We start from the raw sequence: 23977 nt of genomic DNA, 5'->3' as shown, positions 1-23977 counted from the left end.
GCGACTTCACACACAGTGATGTGTGCTGCCGCAGGAGTGAGGAACAACATCGGACCGTCGCGTCAGCGTAATTATGTATTACGCTGACGTTACACCGATGATACGATTACGACGCTTTTGCGCTCGCTAATCGTATCATCTAGGCTTTACACACTACGATGTCGCATGCGATTCTGGATGTGCGTCACTTTCAATTTGACCCCACCGACATCGCAGCTGCGATGTCGTAGTGTGCAAAGTGCCCCTAATGGTGCCAATACTTTTGTCTGGCCCATTTTTGGAGTTTTGTGTGAAATGATCAATGATTTGATTTTTGTTTCATTCTCTTTTGTGTTTTTTCATTGCATGCAAAATAAATTAAGTTAATAATACCAAAGAATGTGTGATTGCAATCATTTTCAGGAAGAAACTGAGTATTATCTGACAGAATTGCAGGGGTGCCAATACTTTTGGCCAGCACTGTATTAGATTGTGTTCCTTATTGGATTTATTTTCTTACAGTTTATATGTTATGTTGTATCTTTTCATTGTTTTCAGAGAGGAACACGACCCTATAATCAGTGTGTGGAGAGGATTGTGCCGACAGATTCCCTTTCGGGCGCCTCCAGGTAGATATTGAGCTGATGGGTTTGGGTGATATGAGTGATAATGATATAACTAGTAAGTCATTGCACAGCAGATAATAATGACGTCTTCTTCATCAGTGGTGGGATCTATCTTTTTTATTAGACATGTTCATGGCTCAAGATATAGGTAGATTTGCGGCAAATTGTCCCTGCTCTGCCACATAAAATAATAAAATGTTAAAATTCTATACATTTTCCGTACTTTGACAGTAGTAATATTTCTGGATGCTGTCACCAAGAACTATACAGCGTGCCGCTCATCTTCCTCCAGCCGCCTTTATAATTTCCCCATAATACTGTATAAGGTGGAGATAAATGTGATTAAAGTATTACAATGCTTACCAGTCGTCATCCTCTGCCGTTTCTAGCGCTGCTCCAGTCTACTCCACCATCATGTGACCACAGTTCTGCCCTGCCGGATCACTCAGCGTCTTCTGGAGCGGAGCGGTGGTCACTTTTTCAGTGTTAGTCTATGAGACTCAGAACAAGACAAGGAAAGTTGGAAACAGCAAAAGACGGAGACTGGTAAGTAATGTAATATGCTCTGGGGAAATAAAATAAAAAGAATTGCAGAAACGCTGCAGTGAATCTTTAATAAAATGACTCAACTTCTGTTTCATTGACATGATGATTATATTACATGTTGCATTTTATAATAATAATAATAATTATTATTATTATTATTATTATTATTATTATTATTATTATTTATGATTCTTGTAGGTGAATCCTCAGAATGGACCCTGATGATGATAATCTGACCTCATATAATCTAACTCGGAAATACTATGACCAGTAAGTATATATTCCTAATTCTTCATTTCTCTGAGATATTAGTGCAAACTCCATTCACATCTATATCCGAGCCTCCGCCCCAATTACATCAATATTCATAGGGATAAATCAGCTCCACCTGCAGCGCCATTATTCCTACCACAATGATGGAAACTCAGGTTAACTAGAGATCAGCGCGTACTGTAATATTCGTATTCACTATACTCATAACGCGTACTTTATAACATTCGTGTATTTGTTTCGAAAAGCAAGTACAATGCAAATCAATGGGAAATGCAAATAATTTTCTGCTGGACCAAATAGAGAAGTCTGAAGCCTAAGGAAAAGGCTGAAATGGATGGGAAAGTGATGAAACTGAATGGGGAGAGAATCCTGCATGCATTTCTGACTATGGTATCTGGGATCCTTTGAAACCACACGGAAGAACTTCCGTGAGGTTCTATTGTATCAGTGCCCCTGCAGTTTATGTCGCACGATCACCAACATTAAGAGGTTAGCTCAATACCTGCTCTTATGATCTCCGCTGAGCTTGTGACATCCCTGCTGGACGTCAGCGCTCGTCACTGACTTCCATGATGCAGTGTTCTCACATCAAGTCTCGCGGACGACCGAGACTGTGACTAGTGGTGATGTCATGGGCTCACGGGGCAGTTCACGTGAGAATGAGGCGGCCATGGAACTCAGTGACAAGCGATGACCTCACGAGTTCATGACTAGAGTTGAGCGATCTTCAAGTTGAACGAGTTTGAGTGATTTTGGGGGGTGTTCGAGTCGTTCGACGAACTCGAACAATTTACTTAAAGCTCGGCAGTTCGAGTTACCGTTCGAGAACGTTTCGATCACCAAAAGCGTGGATTTTCACAGTAAGTATGTGTGCACGTTGCGTATCTGAATGCGTCCTGCGTCCCCAGCACAATCCCCCTCTCTTTCCTACTCACCGATCACGGGTGCCTCACTGCATGGCTGTCACAAATCTCCGGCGGCTTTTCCTCGTTTGAAAATGGCTGCCGCTTCATTATTCAATCAGGTATTCCCTGGTTTCCCCGCCCACCGGCGCTCCATGATTGGTTGCAGTCAGACACGCCCCCACGATAACAGACAGCTGTCTCACTGCAACCAATCACAGCCGCTGGCGGGCGGGTCTATATCGTGCAGTAAAATAAATAAATAAATAATTAAAAAAAAACAAAAACTGCGGTCTCCCCCAAATTTGATACCAGCCAGGATAAAGCCACATGGCTGGAGGCTGGTATTGTCAGGATGGAGAGCACCACATTATGGGGAGCCCATTACCCTAACAATATCACCCAGCAGCCGCCCGGAATTGCCGCATCCAATAGATGCAGCAGTCCCGGGAATCTACCCAGTTCATCCTGAATTTCCCTGGTGCAGTGGAAATCGGGGTAATAACGGGGTCAATCATGACAGCAATAGAAGTGAGGAAGGATGTGGACTAAGCACAATATCCTTAAAAATCACTTGAATCCCTTATTGAAAAATGTCATTAAAAATCAGCCAACAAACGCATTGCACCAAGCGTGATACAGGATCACGCTTGGTGCAATGCGTTTGTTGGCTGATTTTTAATGACATTTTTCAATAAAGGATTCAAGTGATTTTTAAGGATATTGTGCCGAGTCCACATCCTTCCTCACTTCTATTGCTTCACCGGCGTGGACTGGCCGGAGGACTCTGTGCACCCCGAGGATTCCCATGGCGTCGGATGACAGGTGAGCTGAAAACCACTTTTCTACTGTTAATCATGACAGGCATCTCCCCGAGATACCTTCCATGATTAACCTGTAAGTGAAAGTAAATAAACACACACAACAAAAAATTCTTTATTTGGAGTAAAAGACAAAAAAACCCTCATTTACCTCTTTATTAATCCCCAAACAACAATCCAGGTCCAAAGTAATCCACATTACACTGTCAGCTCTGCTACATGAAGATGACAAGAAGCACCGTAGAACACGAGCGCTCCATGTCCTCTCAAACGCAGCACTTGAAGTGAGCCGTGCTGTCACCGGAGACTTCACTCTGCAATGCAGAGGTCAAGATAACCAAATCTTCATATGCTTCTCATTAGAGGCAGTGGATCAATGGTTAGAGCTACTGCCTAAGGAGCATGACGTCATGCGTTCAAGTCCCTGCCCTCCTGGTAAAGAATTCAATTTAATTTATTTTTAATTTTAAATTATATTTATTATTTATTTATAATTATAATTTTATTTAATTTAATTATGCACTGAGGGGAGGAGCTGGACATCAGCTGTGACCCGTGGGACACACCTCTAAAATCGGAGCAGTTCACAGAATGGAACTGCATTGCTCTCTCCTCTCTCTTCTCTCTCTCTTTTCTCTCTCTCCTCTCTCTCTTCTCTCCCTCTTCTCTCTCCTCTCTCTTCTCTCTCTTCTCTCTCTTATCTGCCTCTCTCTTTTTCCCTTTCTGTCTCTTTTTCTCTCTTTTTCTCTCTTTTTCTCTCTTTTTCTCTCTCTCTCTTGTTCTCTTTTTTTCTCTCTTTTTCTCTCTTTCTCTCTCTTTCTCTCTTTTTCTCTTTTTTTCTCTCTTTTTTTGTCTTTCTTTCTCTTTATCTCTCTTTCTCTCTCTCTTTTTCTCTCTTTCATTCTCTTTCTCCCTCTCTCTCTTTTTATCTCTCTCTTTTTCTCTCTCTTTCTCTCTCTCTCTCTCTCTTTTTCCCTCTTTTTCTCTCTTTCTCCCCCTCTCTCTCTCTCTTTTTCTCTCTCACCCTTTTTCTCTCTTTTTCTCTATTTCTCTCTCTTTCTCTCTTTTTCTTTCTTTTCTCTCTTTTTCTCTCTTTTTCTCTCTTTTTCTTTATTTTTCTCTCTTTTTCTCTTTCTCTTTCTTTCTCTCTTTTTCTCTCTTTCTCCCCCTCTCTCTTTCTCTCTCTTTTTCTCTCTCACCCTTTTTCTCTCTTTTTCTCTATTTCTCTCTCTTTCTCTCTTTTTCTTTCTTTTCTCTCTTTTTCTCTCTTTTTCTCTCTTTCTCTCTCTTTTTCTTTCTTTTTCTCTCTTTTTCTCTTTCTCTCTCTTTTTTCTCTCTCTCACTCTTTTTCTCTCTCTCTCTTTTTCTCTCTCTCTTATTCTCTCTTTTTCACTCTCTCTCTTTTCCTCTCTTTTCCCCTCTTTTTCTCTCTTTCTCTCTCTTTCTCTCTCTCTCTTTTTCTCTCTTTTTCTCTATTTCTCTTTTTTTCTCTTTCTCTCTCTTTCTCTCTCTTTTTCTCTCTTTCTCCCTCTCCCTCCCTTATTTTCTCTCTTTCTTTCTCTTTTTCTCTCTCTCTTTTTCGCTCTCTCTTTTTCTTTCTTTTTCTCTCTTGTTCCCTCTCTCTCTCCTCTTTGTAGCTGAATAATCCACTTCTGGATTCTCAAGTGCAAAATAGAGGTCAAGATTACCAAATCTTCCTATGCTTTTCATTAGAGACAGTTAGATCTTTTGCCTAAGGAGAATTAGTTCACGAGTTCGAGTCCCGGCCGTCCCGGTAAAGAAATTAATTTATTTTTAATTTTAAATTATAATTATTATTTATTTATAATTATAATTTAATTTAATTATGCACTGAGGGGAGGAGCCAGAAATCAGCTGTGAGCCACGGTACACACCTCTAAAATCGGAGCACTTCACGGAATGAGGCTGCATTGCTCTCTCCACTCTCTCATCTCTCTCCTCTCTCTCCTCTCTCTTCTCTCCCTCTCCTCTCTCTTCTCTCTCTCTTCTCTCCTCTTCTCTCTCTTCTCTCTCCTCTCTTTCTCTTTCTTCTCTCTCTCTTCTCTCTCTCTATGCACTCTCTCTCCCTCTCTCTTCTCTCTCCTCTCTCTCCCTCTCTCTCTTCTCTTTTCCCTCTCTTTTCTCTTTCTTTTCTCTCTATTTTCTCTCTCTTTTCTCTCTCTCAGACCTGGCAATGAGCAGCTGATGCAGTCACCTGACAGAATCAGCTGACACTATAAGTCAAGCCGTGAGGCCGGCTTTTTACCACTCAACCGGCTAAACTATCAGGAGACAGGAGTCTTCACAGAAATGTGTGGTTTGTTTTTTGTTTTTTTTTTGCACTGATGCATCAGCTGGTTGTATAAAAGCCGTTTATACAATCAGCTGCTAAGTCATGTGATTCAAGCCCTTGAACCTGACACATCATCTGATCGCTTTGCCTTCCAGCAAACCGATCAGATGATATTAGATCCGGATTGGATGGCGCAGAACCCTTGACCCAGGATTACTGCGGGGGGGGGGGTTATTTATTTCAATAAAGATGGAGTCACTAATTGTGTTGTGTTTTATTTACAATAAAAATATTTTTCTGTGTGTTTTGGTTCTTTTTATTGGTACTAGAAAATCGTTGTGGCCATGTCTAATATTGGTGTGCCACCATGAATTTCGAGCTTAGGGCCAGTTGATAATATACAGCTAGCCCTAACCCCATTATTACCCAGCAAGCTACCCGTCACTAGGGCAGCTGGAGACGGGTGGATATAGCGCCAGAAGATGGTGCTTCTATGACAGCGCCATTTACTGGGGCGGCTGCGGACTGCAATTCACAGCAGGGGTGCCCAGAAAGCTTGGGCACCCTGTGCTGCGGATTCCAATCCCCAGTGGCCTAGTTATACCTGGCTGGACACAAAAATTGAGCTAAGCCCACGTCATTTTTTTTTAAAATTATTTCATGAAATTTTTGGTTCACAGCCGGGTACAAATAGGCAGCTGGGGGTTGGGGGCAGCCTGTAGCTGCCTGCTGTACCTGGCTAGCATACAAAAACATGGCGAAGCCCACGTAATATTTTGGGGTGCAAAAAACTCCTGCATACAGTCCTGGATGGAGTATGCTGAGCCTTGTAGTTCTGAAGCTGCTGTCTGCTGTCTGTCTGTATGGAGGAGAGCAGACAGCAGCTGCAGAACTATAAGACTCAGCATCCTCAATCCAGGACTTTATGTTGGAGGAAGAGACAGGAGGAGCAGAACTACATGGCTCAGCATGCTCTGCTCACTAGTGTATGCAGGAGAGCAGACAGCAGCTGCAGAACTACAAGGCTCAGCATGCTCCATTCACTAGTGTATGCAGGAGAGCAGACAGGATCTGCAGAACTACAAGGCTCAGCATACTCCATCAAGGACTGTATGCATTAGTCTTTTGCCCACCAAAAAAATGACGTGGGCTTTGCCATATTTTTGTATGTTAGGCAGGTACGGCTGCCCCTAACCCCCAGCTGCCTATTTGTACCATGCTGGAAACTAAAAATATAGGGAAGCCCTTTTTTAATTATTTCATGAATTTCATGAAATAATTTAAAAAAAAATTACATGGGCTTCACCCCATTTTTGTGTCCAGCCAGGTAAAACTAGGCAGCTGGGGATTGGAATCCGCAGCACAGGTTGGCCCGAGCTTTCTGGGCCCCTCTGCTGTGAATTGCAGTCCGCAGCCCACCCAAAAAATGGCGCTTTCATAGAAGCGCCATCATCTGGCGCTGTATCCAACCCTTCCAGCTGCCCTGAAGCCAGGTGGCTCGCTGGGTAATAATGGGTTAATACCAGCTTTGTTTTACTAGCTAGTATTAAGCCAGAGATTCTTAATGTCAGGCAAGTTTGACCCGGCCATTAAGAATCTCCAATAAAGGGTTAAAAAAAGACACCACACAGAGAAAAAATACTTTAACCCCCTTAGCCCCCGGGCACTTTCCGTTTTTGCATTTTTGTTTTTTGCTCCTCTTTTTCCGAGAGCCGTAACTTTTTTATTTTTCAATCACTCTTGCCATATGAGGGCTTGTTTTTTGCTGGAGGAGTTGTACTTTTAAATGAAACCATAAGTTTTACCATATGGTGTACTGGAAAACAGCAAAAAAATTCCAAGTGTGGAGAAACTGCAAAAAAGTGTAATGGCACAATAGTTTTTGGGATGTTTTATTCACCGTGTTCACTATATAGTAAAACTGATGGGTGGGTGTAATGTCTCAGGTCGGTGCGAGTTTGTAAACACCAAATATGTATAGGTTTACTTGTACTTAAGGGGTTAAAATACATTCACAAGTTTGTCCAATAAAAGTGGCGTACGTTTTGCGCCATATTCCAAAACCCGCAGCGTTCTCATTTTTTGTGATCTATGGCTCACTAGCAGCTTATTTTTTGCATCTCAAGCTGATGTTTCTAATGGTACCATTTTTGCGCAGATGCCACGTTTTGATCGACTGTTATTGCATTTTGCGTAAAACTTGCGGCGACCAAAAAATGTAATTTGGCGTTTGGAATTTTTTTGCCACTACACAGTTTACCAATCAGATTAATTGATTTTATGTTTTGATAGATCGGGCATTTCTGAACGCGGCGATACCAAATATGTGTATATTTATTTTTTTTAACCCTTTTCATTTGCAATGGGGTGAAAGGGGGATGATTTGAACTTTTAGGGGTTTTTTTGTTTTTTTTACTTTTTAAAACTTTTTTTTTTATTTTACTAGTCCCCCTAGGGGGCTATAGCGATCAACAATCTGATCGCTCTGATCTATCTGCTGATCACAGCTATACAGCTGTAAACAGCAGATACGGTCACTTCCTGCTTCACTGTCCTCCGGGCCGTGTGAAAACGAAAGTGACTTGTCATAGCTGCAGGCATCATCACATGACCCTGAGCTACCATGGCAACCACCGGAAATCACGTGATCACTCACGTGACTTCCGGTGAGGGTGGCGGTAAGTGAAAATCCTGACCGCGTGTATTTACATCTCGCTGCCAGACTTTGGCAGCGAGATGTAAGGGGTTAATGTTACGAATGCGATTCCACTCCTAACATGCAGACACACATATCAGCTGTTGAAAACAGCTGATATGTGCGCCAATCGCTGCATCCTGCCCTCGGAAGGGGGCGGAGCTTAACCTCATACGATCCATGACGAATAGATCCGTCAAAGGTCGTGAAGGGGTTAATAGAAATAAATACACAGACACATTAGAGACTCCATGTTTATTACTTCCTCTCAACCCTCCACGATCCTGGTCTTCTGTTTTCTTTCTCTTTCATCCCATGCAGCTCTGCTTTATCAGACAGCACTGCATGAGACGAAGACACAGCTGCTCCAATGCAATCTAATCACTCTGTGAGTGAGCAGAGGCCGCTGGCTGTAAGCGGTGATGTCACCGCTGACAGGTGGATTACTTTAGCAACGGTGATCTCCGTTATTCACCGGCTGTGGCATCCAGTCCTTGCATGTGGGCTGACTCTGTAAAGAGCGCCGACATGCATGGACGGGGAGTCGACCATGTGCCAGAGCATCTCACCGGTACACGGAGCTGCTCAAACGAGCACCACTTACCGGAGAGATGCACTGACAGGACCTAGGATGACATCTAGCCATGTGACCAGTCTGTAGCCAATGAGATAATAGACACGTGACTGGTCACACGTCACGGAAGGTCCTATAAACAGTGCTGGTTACCGGGAGGGCGCAGCGATGATCGGAAGAAAAATCAGCGGGAGACAGCGTGCAGGACGCGTCACGGGGACCTGTAAGTGTAATGGCAATGTTTATTAACTGTATGTGTATATGTATAATGTGTTTGTATGTGTTTTTGTTTACCTGCCATTGTTTTTAATGGGGTTCGAAGGAGTTTGTCGAACGTTCATTGAACAGAGCCCCCGTTCGATGAACTGAACCGAACTTGAACACTAGGGGGGTGGCTCATCTCTATTCATGACATCAGCGCTCGTTATGCCCTGCAGTGACCTGGCCTGACCTAATAATGTTAGCTCAGGTCACTGCACTGCTCTCCCAGCCAATGGGGAACATTTTGTTCTTCACTGAATTAGACAGTGAGTATGGTATGGATCGTCATACTCACTTATTGGATTATGCCAGACCCGGAAATGTTTTTCTTTTCAATAAATTGGTGAAAGAGGGAATGTTTTGGGGAGTATTTTTAAAAATATTTTTTTTTGTTCTATATTATTTAATGCTGACTGAGTTAGTGATGTCGGGTATCTGATAGATGCCGTGACATCACTAATGCCTGGTATCAACCCCATATATTACCCTGTTTGCCACTGCACCAGGGCAACGGTTGAGCTGGAGGTGAAACATCAGGATTGGCACATCTAATAGATGTGCCACTTTTTGGGCAGCTGCAGCCTGCTATTTTTAGGCTTGGTATGGTCCAATAACCATGGATCTCCCTAGTCTGATAATACCAGACCACAGTTGTCCGCTTTACCTTGGCTGGTGGTTGCTATTGTACCGCTGTGTCCCTGTAAGGATGTTTTAATGTCGAGGATACAAAATGGGTGTGTAAATTAGGTCTTGTGGGTAGTGCTTTGATTCTATAACCAAAAGCTGTAGACCGGTTACTGTAGCATGTAGAAGGGGGCAATTGATAATATTGTACCACTATGTCCCTGAAAGTATTTTTAATGTCCAGACTCCAAAATGGGTGTGAAACCTATTCCTTGTGGGTACTGCTAGGATTCTGTGAGCAAGAGGCCTAATCCAATCACTGTAGCATGTCTTTCTTTTTCTATTTATAATGACGTACCACAGGCCTGTGTGTTGGATGGACATCTCTCGGTACTTTGTTGACTGACTTTGATAAATGTATGGCTCCACAGAACCTGGAGCTAGGGATGAGCAAATGTATTCGCCACTATTCGGTAAACGACGGATAACAGGCTATTTGCGCCATTTGGTATCTGACGAATAAAATAACATCTGCTCCGATACTTTCAGTTTCATTTCTGACTTCCTGGCGTCTGTTTTCCAGCCAATGAACACATCTGATGTTGCTTGCTCTCACAGTAATGATGCAGCCATCTTTGTTGTGGTGTTACTGTGATTGGCTTGACTGCACAGCGTCATCAATATACACGTTGCCGTAGCTTGTGGAAATGATACATTTATAGTCCCCGCTGCTCCGGCTTCCAGCATCATGGAGGAGAAATGGAGAGGGAGGGAGAGAGAGAGAGATTCTGCCTTTTCACATCCATTTTGGCCTTTTCCTTAGTGACCACAGCTCGCCGTTAGGTCCAACTTGAAATTATTCTGGTTTCCCATATACTTACATTGCGCGTCGAATATTTGCGAATAGTCGAATAGCGGTGACTAGAGATGAGCGAACTGGTCCCGGTTCGGCTCGAGGCCGGTTCGCCGAACGTGGGTCCCGTTCGAGTTCGGCTCGTCGAACGTTCGACGAACCGAACTCGAACGTATAGGCTATAATGGGAGGCAATCACAAACACATAAAAATGCATTATAAATGTACACAAACAGTTAATAAACATTGCCATAACACTTACCGGTCCTCGCGATCCCTTCTGCACTCTGTCTCCTGCCGCTATTCCATCCGATGATCGCTGAATCCTCCCGGTGACCTGCACTGCCAGCAGAGAAGCAGGACCTATCGTGACGTCAAAATAGCCATGTGACCAGTCACGTGGCTATTATCTCATTGGCTACAGACTGGTCACATGACTATGACACGTCATGTAGGACCTGCGAGTGCATCTCTCCGGTACACGGTGCACATATGTGTATCGCCATGTACCGGCGACATGCTCTAGCACACGGTCGACTCCCCGTTCCGTTAGGGACCGGCTGACACAGCCGGTCATTAACGGAGATCACCGTTGCCATAGCAACGCAGTTAGCGGTGACGTCACCGCTAACCGCGGCTCCGAGAGCACAGTTGCTATGGTAACGCGTCTGTCAGCGTTACCGCTAGCAGCCAGCACTGATCACTCACGGAGTGAAGGCTGTACGCTGCTTCCCAATTGTAGTGAGCATTGTAGTGAGGATGGAGGTTCCCCAGCCCCAAGTGATGAGCTGGTGAATCTCATCCTCACTACAATCGTCACTACTACTACTACTACACTAGTGAGGATTGTAGTGAGGATGGAGGTTCCCCAGCCCCAAGTGATGAGCTGGTGAATCTCATCCTCACTACAATCGTCACTACTACTACACTAGAAAGAAAGAAGACAGAAGAGCAGGATCGTGGAGGGCTGACAGGGGGTAATAAAGATGGAGTCTCTAATGTGTCTGTGTATTTATTTCTATTAAAGTATTTTTTCTCTGTGTGGTGTCTTTTTTTTAACCCTTTATTGGAGATTCTTAATGGCCGGGTCAAACGTGCCTGACATTAAGAATCTCTGGCTTAATACTGGCTGGTAAAACAAAGCCAGTATTAACTCATGATTACCCAACAAGCCACCCGGCTCCAGGGCTGTTGGAAGAGTTGGAGACAGCGCCAGATGATGGCGCTTCTATGAGAGCGCCATTTTCTGGGACGGCTGCGGACTGAAATCCGCAGCAGAGGCGCCCACAAACCTCGGGCTAACCTGTGCTGCGGATTCCAATCCCCAGCTGCCTAGTTGTACCCGGCTGGACACAAAAATAGGGCGAAGCCCACGTCATTTGTTTTTTAATTATTTCATGAAATAAGTGAAATAATTAAAAATAACGGGCTTCCCTATATTTTTGGTTCCCAGCCGGGTACAAATAGGCAACTGGGGGTTGGAGGCAGCCCGTGGCTGCCAGCTGTACCTGGCTAGCATACAAAAATATGGCGAAGCCCACGTCATTTTTTTGGTGGGCAAAAAACCTCTGCATACAGTCCTGGATGGAGTATGCTGAGCCTTGTAGTTCTGCAGCTGCTGTCTGCTCTTCTCCATACAGACAGACAGCAGCTGCAGAACTACAAGGCTCAGCATACTCCATCCAGGACTGTATGCAGAAGTTTTTTGCCCCCTGAAAAAATTATGTGGGCTTCGCCATATTTTTGTATGCTAGCCAGGTACAGCAGGCAGGTACGGCTGCCCCCAACCCCCAGTTGCCTATTTGTACCCGGCTGGGAACCAAAAATAAAGGGAAGCCCTTTTTTTATTATTTCATGAATTTCATGAAATAATTAGAAAACAAATGACGTAGGCTTTGCCCCATTTTTGTGTCCAGCCAGGTACAATTAGGCAGCTGGGGATTGGAATCCACACCACCGGTTGGCCTGAGCTTTCTGGGCCCCACTGCTGCGAATTGCAGTCTGCAGCCACCTCAGAAAATGGCATTTTCATAGAAGCGCCATCTTCTGGCGCTGTATCCAACTCTTCCAGCACCTGCCTGCTATACCTGGCTAGCATACAAAAATATGGCGAAGCTCACGTCCTTTTTTTGTAGTTTTTTGGCAAAAAAAATAAAAAATGCTTCCCTGGATTTTCCATTGCCAGTGAAGGTAACACCAAGCAGTGGGGGTTAGCAGCCAGTAGCTGCTTGGATTACCCTTAGCTAGCAATACTAAAAATGCAGCGGGAGCCCATATATATTTTTTTTAATTATTTATTTAAATAACTAAAAATAAAATGGGCTTCCCTGTATTTTGATTGCTGGACATCACAGTGCTGTAAAAATAAATCTTTAAAAAAATGACGTAGCGCTACGCGGTATTTTTGATTCTCAGCGCAGATAAAGCAGACAGCTATGGGTTGCCACCCCCATCTGCCTGCCGTTACCTTGGTTGTCAATCAAAATACAGGGAAGCCCATTAATTTTTTCTATTTAAAAAATAGTTAAAAAAAAAAAATTACGTTGGGTCCCCCCATTTTTGATAGCCAGCTAGGGTAAAGCAGACGGCTGTAGCCTGAAAACCACAGCTGGCAGCTTTACCGTGGTTGGGTATCCAATGTGGAGGTCCCCTCAGGCTCTTTTTTATAATTATTTTATAAATATTAATAATTACACAATAAAAGTAGGGTCCCCCCCAAATTGGATCACCAGCCAAGGTAAAGCGGACAGCTGTGGTCTGGTATTCTCAGGGTGGGAAGGTCCATAGTTATTGGGCCTTCACAGCCTAAAAATAGCAGGCCGCAGGCACCCCAGACGTGGCGCATCCACTAGATGCGCCAATCCTGGCGCTTCACCCCAGCTCATCCCGTGCCCTGGTGCAGTGGCAAACGGGGTAATAAATCGGGTTGATACTAGCTGTAAAGTCACCTGAGATCAAGCCCAGCAGTTTGTGATGTCATGGCGTCTATTAGATACCCAACATCATAAACTGTCAGTACTAACAAAAACAAAAAATCGACAAAAGAAATTTATTTGAAAAAACAGTCCCCAAAACATTTCCTCTTTCACCAATTTATTGTAAGAAAAAAAATAAAGGGGTCCCACGACGACTCTGGACCGTCTACAATATGGGGGGGAGACACTCAGGGAACGTATCCCCCATTTTCTAGGAGTGCGGACCCTTCATGTGAGGAGTGTGGGTGCAATGAATCTGCACTCACTCTCCCCGGGTCCACAGCAGCAGAGTCCATGTCGTAATGGTTGCTACCAAAGCTGCAATGCCCTGCTCATGAGGTAAGGGCTTGCCTAATCAGGAGAACTACTGTAGAGGAAGCTCTGCTCACTGGTATATAGGTGCTCAGAGGTAATAATAGATAAAATTAGTGAGTAACCTCGGCACTCTATATCTCCCAGACTAAGTCAGTAAGTCACAATGGATAGTAATGCAAAATCACTCTTTATTGGTCCGTATTAAGAAAATTTTTTTTTCATAAGCATATATGTTTTTGTCCAAAACAAGTTACAAATGACGTTTCGGCCTGAGCCTTCGTCAGATTGGACTTATCTGCATGTAATCATGAAAAATGACAATAATCAGTATCACATAAGAGTGAGAGAACAATAACATAAACTCGAACAATGTAGAGGTACAATTGGGATGCAGCAAAAAAATTGCAACACAGCAAGAAATGAAACACATGATACAAATGTCATAATACAGTACAAGGACAATATAGTAATGACAAATATGGGGTCAGAGTAGGCTTAGACAGCTCTGGTACGAAAGAGATGTCAATCATAAAGTAACATGTGCAGTAGGTGTAGAGCTACAGTATGCATGGCAGAGCTAATGGGTAGACCGACCATAGAAAAAGAACGGAGAAAAAGTGGAGAAAAAGTGGAGAAAAAGTGGAGCATAAGAGGAGAAAAAGTGGAGAAAAAGTGGAGAAAAAAGTGTAGAAAAAAGTGGAGAAAAAGTGGAGAAAAATCGGAGAAAAAGTGGAGAAAAAGTGGAGAAAAAGTTGAGCATAAGAGGAGAAAAAGTGGAGAAAAAGTGGAGCATAAGAGGAGAAAAAGTGGAGAAAAAGTGGAGAAAAAGTGGAGAAAAAATGGAGCATAAGAGGAGAAAAAGTGGAGAAAAAAGTGGAGAAAAAGTGGAGAAAAAGTGGAGCATAAGAGGAGAAAAAGTGGAGAAAAAGTGGAGAAAAAGTGGAGCATAAGAGGAGAAAAAGTGGAGAAAAAGTGGAGAAAAAGTGGAGAAAAATTGGAGAAAAAGTGGAGCATAAGAGGAGAAAAAGTGGAGAAAAAGTGGAGCATAAGAGGAGAAAAAGTGGAGAAAAAGTGGAGAAAAAGTGGAGCATAAGAGGAGAAAAAGTGGAGAAAAAAGTGGAGAAAAAGTGGAGAAAAAGTGGAGCATAAGAGGAGAAAAAGTGGAGAAAAAGTGGAGAAAAAGTGGAGCATAAGAGGAGAAAAAGTGGAGAAAAAGTGGAGAAAAAGTGGAGAAAAAGTGGAGCATAAGAGGAGAAAAAGTGGAGAAAAAGTGGAGAAAAAAGTGGAGAAAAAAGTGGAGAAAAAGTGGAGAAAAAGTGGAGATTAAGAGGAGAAAAAGTGGAGAAAAAGTGGAGCATAAGAGGAGAAAAAGTGGAGAAAAAGTGGAGAAAAAGTGGAGAAAAAGTGGAGCATAAGAGGAGAAAAAGTGGAGAAAAAAGTGGAGAAAAAGTGGAGAAAAAGTGGAGCATAAGAGGAGAAAAAGTGGAGAAAAAGTGGAGAAAAAGTGGAGCATAAGAGGAGAAAAATTGGAGAAAAAGTGGAGAAAAAGTGGAGAAAAAGTGGAGCATAAGAGGAGAAAAAGTGGAGAAAAAGTGTAGCATAAGAGGAGAAAAAGTGGAGAAAAAGTGGAGAAAAAGTGGAGCATAAGAGGAGAAAAAGTGGAGAAAAAGTGGAGCATAAGAGGAGAAAAAGTGGAGAAAAAAGTGGAAAAAAAGTGGAGAAAAAGTGGAGAAAAAGTGGAGATTAAGAGGAGAAAAAGTGGAGAAAAAGTGGAGCATAAGAGGAGAAAAAGTGGAGAAAAAAGTGGAGAAAAAGTGGAGAAAAAGTGGAGATTAAGAGGAGAAAAAGTGGAGAAAAAGTGGAGAATAAGAGGAGAAAAAGTGGAGAAAAAGTGGAGAATAAGAGGAGAAAAAGTGGAGAATAAGTGGAGAAAAAAATGGAGAAAAAGTGGAGAAAAAAATCGAGAAAAAGTGGAACACCCTTTGGTACCTTTCATTTGGCACTAAGGGGTGCTTAGCTTTGTATTTAGCCAAAAAAATGAAAAAAAAATGACGTAGGGTTCCCCCTAGTTTTGTAGCCAGCTAGGGTAAAGCAGACGGCTGCAGCCTGCAGACCACAGCTGGCAACCTCACCTTGGCTGGTAATCCAAAACTGAGGGCACCCCACGCTGTTATTTTAAATTAAATAAATAATTAAAAAAAAAAACACGTAGGGGTCCCCCAAAATTGGATCACCAGCCAAGGTAAAGCAGACAGCTGGGGCCTGATATTCTCAGACTAGGGAGGTCCATGGTTATTGGAATCTCCCCAGCCTAAAAATAGCAGGCCGCAGCCGCCCCAGAAGTGGCGCATCCATTAGATGCGCCAATCCTGGTGCTTCGCCCCAGCTCATCCCGCGCCCTGGTGCGGTGGCAAACGGGGTAATATATGGGGTTAATACCAGATGTGTAATGTCACCTGGCATCAAGCCCTGGGGTTGGTGAGGTCAGGCGTCTATCAGATACCCGACATCACCAACCCAGTCAGTAATAAAAAAAAATAGACGACAAACACATTTTTATTTGAAAAAACACTCCCCAAAACATTCCCTCTTTAACCAATTTATTAGATTGAAAAACAAATCCAGGTCTGCTGTAATCCAAGGGGTTGCCATGACGATCCACACTGTCCCAGTCAATGAAGAGCAGGATGTTCCCCATTGGCTGGGAGAGCAATGCAGTGACCTGAGCTAACATCAATGGGTCAGCCCAGGTCACTGCAGGGGGGTGACAAGTGCTGCTGTCAGCGAGGTACATTACCTGCGCTGATCTCCAGCACTGCCGATAGCCCCTGTCACTGAGTTCAATGACCGGCGCCTTCCCCTCAAGTATCGCGAGAGGTCCGTGACGTCACCGCTAGTCAGTCTCGGGTCGGAAGCGAGAGGTGATGTGACAAGCGGCGGCCATGGAGGAAAGTGACAGCGCTGAGGTCGGGATGGCGGGACTTCATCACCGCAGGTAAGGGGGTTTGTGTGTGTGTATGTATGTGTACATGCCGCGGGCAGGAGGGGGCGGAGCGAGCTGAGCGGGAAAGTGTGGGCTTCCTGCACGTAACTAAGATAAACATCGGGTTACTAACCAAAGCGCTTTGCTTGGATACCCGATGTTTATCTTGGTTACCAGCTTCTGGCAGGCTGCCAGCGATGGCTCCTGCTCACTGTAGCTGTAAAAAGCCCTGCTTTTTGCTGCTAGAACCGTTCTCGAACGTATCTAGAACTATCGAGCTTTTAGCAAAAAGCTCGAATTCTAGTTCGATCTCGAACAGCCCCAAAAATCACTCGAGACCCGAACTGGAGAACCTCGAACCACGAACCGCACTCAACTCTAGCGGTGACCTATTCGTCGGATATTCACGAAGTTGGATATTTTTGTATTCAATCATCCCTACCTGGAGCTAGAGAAGGCCATGCGCGATTAGGGTGCAAACCTAGTGGTGGCACTACAGCTGGGCGACATCATGTATGCACTGCATGGATCATCCTGGATGCACTGAAATTTTTGTGGCAGAATTATTTCCTGGATGTGCTGCTTCAGAAGGGACAGTCACTGTGTGCTCACTTTTTTAAATTAAAATGCCGGCTCACAGCCTGTGTTGCATGGACTATACCTCACTGCTCTTTTAACGCCAAAATGAAGAGGAGAGCAATTGATGCTACTGTACCGCTGTGTCCCTAGAAGGATTTTTAATGGTGAGACCACTACATAGGCCTCCAAGTTGTATTTTGTCTGTACTAGCAGGAGTTTGGGACCACCAGCCCTACACCTCTCTCTCATCCACCTCTATATTTCTTCTGTAAATAGCCTAGGAAGCTAATAGCTATGCCAAAACAAAGGTGCTGGACTGTAAAATATATTTTTGCTGTTTTGGCGGGAACCCCCAGGTATTTTCTGTGCCCTACATTTGGCTTCTTAGGCCATGTGCTCACGGGAGCTTTTTGCTGCGGAGTTTGCCACGGAAAACCTGCGGATTTATCTGGATTTTCCAGATAAATCCGCAGGTTCTAGCATGTACGGGACATGGGGAGTGTCTGTGTCCACGCTGCGGAAAGTGCGGCTGCGGAATCTCCTGCGGAGATCCCTCAGCTGCACCTAACTGCATGTCAATTATTCATGCGGATTTACTTGCGGAGATCCCGGCCCTCCACTATGGAGATAGAGGCCGGGACGTCCGCAGGTAAATCGCGTGAAAGTCCGCATGTTTCCCGCAGCTATTCCGCTGGAAACTCGCAGCTAAAAATAGCTGCGGATGCCGGCGGGCAGCTGCGGGAAACATGCGGCCATACCTGCGAATATATCCGCAGGTACGAGCTCCCGTGGGCACATGGCCTTAGTGAATCCAATTGGGTTCAGAAAGGTTCGACAAGGGTTCGAAGATCGGATCAATCTTAAACAAGCGCACCCCTTATTCGGTTTGGTGAACTGAACTGCGGGAGGTTTTCTTATTTCTAATCATGAAGTATCCTTCATGTCACACACTCACACTAGTGAGCTAACTGCTTTGTATATCTGAGTATGGATACCTATATTACATACCTTGTAAAATTAATGTCTTTGCTATTTGTACATATAAGAAAGTGTTCTCTGACCACAAACCTTCTTCCTACCATTTGAAAAAACCTCACTGCAGGTGGCGATCTACGAGGGATGACTCTTCTCCCTATTATAGTCCTCCAGGCTTTAGGTCAAACTTCCTTGGTCTCCTCTTCTGCCTTTGATTTGGTGTGCTGCCCACCCCCATGTCTTTCTTCCATGGTGTAGTCGCACTCTTCTAGGTTTTGAGTGTCTTTACTGAAATTATACAGTGATTCTTTTCCTAATCCAGGTGTTACCACACTTTATACCTATCACCTTTATGACTGAACACACATACTGATGATAACTTTCTGATCTGTGAGATTATACTGTATTCGGACACTCTATTATTGTAGTAACCTCTTTCCATACAAGTGTTTTACATTCCCTCCTTTATTATAACATCTACAGCATATTGTGGCTGAATTGTATTTTATTGTCATTTTCATACTGAATTGCCATTGTAAATTAGCATTCTCTACATCCCTTATTTTATATATAAGCCTTTCCCTGGTTCATTGAGGATTAAGGTTATTCTGGGTGTCCCTTTAATGGGTTTCTGGTATTCTTTGTGCATTTTTTTAATTGTTTATAATGTATTATCAGTTTATTGCTTCTTGTTGATAAAGTATCATTTATTGTGTTGCTCCTGATCCTTTGTGCATACTGTCTTTTCTCTGCTTAGCGGTAATGTAGTGTTAGCTCCTCTGGGGCAGGGGCAGGGCCGCCGACTGCTTCAGCATCACTGTGCCTTGTATTACATCCCCTGCGGTCACAGGACAGCCGCACATTACAGATTGTGATCAGACCAGAAGGGATTGTATTCATGGCACAAGTGCGGCTGAGGCACCTGGAGGACGTGCAGCCCCGAACAGTTACTAGAAGACTAGCCCGCGGGGCATATCCTCTTCTACCCCCCGCCACGGCCGAGGTCGCTCCTGCAAGGCAGACATTTATGAAAACATAAATTGTTACCTTTCCTAATATCTACCCTATCCTGTCTCCTCAGGTCATTTGACGATTACTATGACTATTATTATTATTATTATTATGATAACCTTATACATGAGACAACAAAGACATTATACGGCATTGTTTTTGCTCTCGGGATTATCGGTAATGGATTAGTCATCTGGATTGCTGGATTCAGGATGAAGAAGACAGTCAGTGCCGTGTGGTTCCTCCACCTGGCCATCGCGGACTTCCTGTGCTGTGCTTCTCTGCCTCTGAGAATTACTGACTGGTCTGTACTTTACTCAAATGGCCTGGATATTGCATATTGCATAGTGAACATGTTTCTGTTTAATATAAACATGACCACCAGTGTTCTCCTCCTGACGGCCATGAGTATTGACCGCTGGGTGTCCGTCATGTGGCCATTCTGGGCCAAAGTTCATAGAACCTGTAATGTGGTGAGAATCTCTGCAGCGATCATCTGGGGGCTGAGCCTCATTGTAGCGGGTTTAATGTATCACATATATAGGTACGGTGTAAGTGATTTAGGTGAATGGTGTCGATATAACGATGATATAATTCATTATAACAAAGAGTTACTTCACACCATGCAGCTGATCAGACTATTTATAATGTGTGTGATCCCTTTCCTCATCATCGTCACCTCTTATGTCACCATTTTCTACAAGATTAGAAAAAGTAAGAGATCCCAGAGATCTCAGAGATCCTCCAGGATCATCACCGCTGTTATATCGTGTTTCTTCATCTGCTGGTTTCCATATTACATCTGGCCATTGATTGCCTGGTATTATTATGTACCTTTACCTCTATACCATATTCTAAACATTATTATTACCCCTCTGGCTTTTCTTAACAGCTGCATGAATCCAATCATTTATGTATTTATGGGACCAGGTTTCCGACAAGGTTTCTTCAGATCCATCCCCGCCAGGGTAGAAAGAGCCTTAAGTGAACATCCTAATGACTTGTGCAGAGAAGGAGAAAATATTCGCTCTACTGATGTGTAATATACAGTACCAACCAGAAGTTTGGACACACCTTCTCATTCAAAGAGTTTTCTTTATTTTCATGACTCTGAAAATTGTAGATTCACATTGAAGGCATCAACACTATGAATTAACACATGTGGAATGAAATACTTAACAAAAAAGTTTGAAACAACTGAAAATATGTCTTGTTTTCTAGGTTCTTCAAAGTAGCCACCTTTTGCTTTAATTACTGCTTTGCACACTCTGGCATTCTCTTGATGAACTTCAAGAGGTAGTCACCGGAAATGGTCTTCCAATAGTCTTGAAGGAGTTCCCAGAGATGCTTAGCACTTGTTGGCCCTTTTTCGTTCCCTCTGCGTTCCAGCTCACCCCAAACCATCTCGATTGGGTTCAGGTCTGGTGACTGTGGAGGCCAGGTCATCTGGCGAAGCACCTCATCACTCTCTTATAAACTTATCCTCCGCAGCAGAGGTGACTCTTGGTCTTCCTTTCCTGGGGCGGTCCTCATGTGAGCCAGTTTCTTTGTAGCGTTTGATGGTTTTGCCACTGCACTTGGGGACACTTTCAAAGTTTTCCCAATTTTTCGGACTGACTGACCTTCATCTCTTAAAGTAATGATGGCCAGTTGTTTTTATTTACTTAGATGCTTTTTTCTTGCCATAATACAAATTCTAACAGTCTATTCAGTAGGACTATCAGCTGTGTATCCACCAGACTTCTGCACAACACAACTGATGGTCCCAACCCCATTTATAAGGCAAGAAATCCCACTTATTAAGCCTGACAGGGCACACCTGTGAAGTGAAGACCATTTCCGTTGACTACCTCTTGAAGCTCATCAAGAGAATGCTAAGAGCGTGCAAAGCAGTAATCAAAGCAAAAGGTGGTTACTTTGAAGAACCTAGAATATAAGACATATTTTCAGTTGTTTCACACTTTTTTTAAGTATTTCATTCCACATGTGTTAATTCATAGTTTTGATGCCTTCAATGTGAATCTACAATCTTCAGAGTCATGAATATAAAAAAAACTCTTTGAATGAGAAGGTGTGTCCAAACTTTTGGTGTGTACTGTATATTCCTGTTATCTCCTGTATGTGACTTCTGTTAACCCCTTGGGGTCTCGGCCATTTTGATTTTTTTACTTTATTTCGTTCCTCTTCTCATTGAAGACCCAGAACTTTCCCATCCTGACAACATAATGAGGGATTGTTTTTTGCAGGATACTTTCTCATTTTTAAAGTCGTCCTTCATTTTACCACATAATGTGCTGAAAAACAGGTGAAAAAAATCTTAAGTGAAGTGAAATGGTTAAAAAAAAATCTGTAATTCCTCCATATTTGTTTGGGTTTAATTTTTACTGTATTGTTACCCGACAGTGCGATTCCCCCGGACATTCCATCTCTGGTGGTTAGAGATAAGCGGATCGATCTGCGTGAGATGGAGTTAGTGTCAAATTTCCTGCAATTTACTTGAATTTAACCCCTTCATGGTCCTGTCTTTTTACTCTTTTTCAGTTTTGTTTTTTCCTCCTCTTCTTCCAAGAGCCATCACTTTTTAATTTTCCATCAATATGGCCATATGAGGGCTGTTTTATATGAGACGAGTTGTACTTTTGAATTGCACCTTTCATTTTACCATATAGTGTACTAAAAAATGGGGAAGAAAATTTTGGTGCAAAAAAGTGCAATTTCACAATTGTTTTTTTTTATTATTATTTATCTTGTTCACCATATAGTAAAACTAATCTTTTTATGATTCCCCAAGTCAGTACAAGCTCAGAGATACCAAACTTTTTTTATAGAATTCGTGAAATAAGTATAGAAATTTGTCCCTTGCCCCCTTCAAAAAATGGGGCATTTGTCATTATTTTCCGAAAACAGTAACATTCTCACTTTTCAGGATCTGGGTCTGTGATGACTTATTTTTTGAACCCTGATCTGATGCTATTTTTGAGCCTGCATCAAAGGCAGGGATGTGACCTTGGACGTACCAGTACATGCAAAGTCATAAAGGGGTTAATGAGAACAATCAAATAGTAGGAGGATAGGAGTAGTAGTTTGTTCTGTTGGTGATTAAATCAAGAAATCCGGAGACCGTATTCATTATAGGAACATGTGGTTTATTCTCTGCGCGTTTCGATGCTTAAACAGCTTCTTCATCAGGTTCTCCTGATCCGATCCTGAATACGATCTTCTTGATTCTATTTCCAACAGTGGAAACTACTACTTCTATCCTCCTACTATTAATCTCCACTGGATAAGATCCTATTGCTCTTGGTGTTCCCTTCTCTTAATAAGAATAATATAATTTACATTTTATCTGATCTCTGAATAAAGTATTAAATAATCGCAGAGAAATGTCCCCCTCAGTCCTGGAGAAGTAGTGGACAGCCGGAGGTCTCTGACGTCGCTCCAGATATGGTATTATTTCTTATCATTTATCCATGTGATTTATAAATTCTTCCTCTGCCTTCAGTTCAGCTTTTAAGTCCAGCGTCACCCGGTGTTTCCTCTGTGACCCTTTATAGACCCTCGTGAAATTGTTCCTCTTATTTCTCTAAGAATAAGTAATGGAAATGTCCAATTTTCCCAAAATGGTATAAATAAAATTGTCATGTCACCGCACAAATAACAAGGTTCACATCAAATTTTCTCCCGATGTAATTGTTCTGATCTGGAGAATCCTGTTTTCAGGTCATTTTTTTCTATATATCGATCAGCGCAAAAAAAAAAACAAAAAAAAACTTTGCCCTTTACATTAAATGCTACATCTAATGTTGTCGGCTAAAACTACAAGTCGTTTAACAAAACAAGAAAAATCTTGATCAACAAAAACAAGTTACATTGATGGAAAAATAAAAAGTTCTGGGTTTTTGAAGAAGAGGAAAAAGCAAAAACTCAAAAAGAGAAAATCCAATGTTCTTGATGGAGATAACAGATGTGACAATGTCTATTATGATTAGTTTTTAATTTCACAATTTTTAAAAAGGAAAAAAGGGAAATTTTAATTTATTATTTAAAATTTTAATTATTTATTGTATTCCTTTATTTTAAATTTCGCTAGAAAATGTGATCCTGTGATGACTTATTCTTTGCACTGCGATCACATAGTATTACAGGATATTGGAGAAATCTCGGCCTCTTCTGAGGCTCAAACAGTGACCGATCCTCTCAGGAGAAGCAATATGGCAGCGATGGCGAGTGATATCCCATAATCATGTCACCTGGGAAGGATTCACTGCACTAAATGCCAAAGTCACACACCCCATATTTGTATATATATATACATATATATATATATATATATATATATATATATATATATATATATACTGGTATATAGATATATGATAACTAATATAGTTATGGATATAACATTCTGTTTATAGTTGTGTTTCTTCTAGAGGTAATATCATCATTTATACATTATTTACAGGACGGGGGACCCCAAATTCCAGTGCAGATGTTGGTCCGGAGGTCAGACGTATCCGGCACCATGAGAATATTATACTCTTTGCTCTCGTGTTATAATGTTCTACCAGATATAATCTTATATCTCTGTAACCGGAAATGTATTTCAGAAATGTCAAAAATAATATCTTGAGCAAACGTATCAAATATATAAATAAGTTGCAATTATAAAAATATTATAATATTTTCAAGTCA

General features: G+C 42.6%; 1 protein-coding gene across 1 annotated transcript; it reads left to right on the top strand.

The window, feature by feature from the left end:
* The first annotated feature begins 1362 nt into the window (after positions 1 to 1362).
* Positions 1363 to 20328, top strand: LOC142255740 (formyl peptide receptor 2-like). The gene is made up of 2 exons (XM_075327195.1): positions 1363 to 1421; positions 19356 to 20328. The coding sequence occupies exons 1-2, from the start codon at positions 1363 to 1365 to the stop codon at positions 20326 to 20328; spliced, it is 1032 nt and encodes a 343-aa protein (XP_075183310.1).
* Positions 20329 to 23977: the final 3649 nt, after the last annotated feature.

This window comes from Anomaloglossus baeobatrachus, chromosome 11 (assembly GCF_048569485.1).
Source record: "Anomaloglossus baeobatrachus isolate aAnoBae1 chromosome 11, aAnoBae1.hap1, whole genome shotgun sequence".
In the NCBI taxonomy this organism is placed as follows: domain Eukaryota; kingdom Metazoa; phylum Chordata; class Amphibia; order Anura; family Aromobatidae; genus Anomaloglossus; species Anomaloglossus baeobatrachus.
This window is presented reverse-complemented; position numbering and strand designations above follow the sequence as displayed.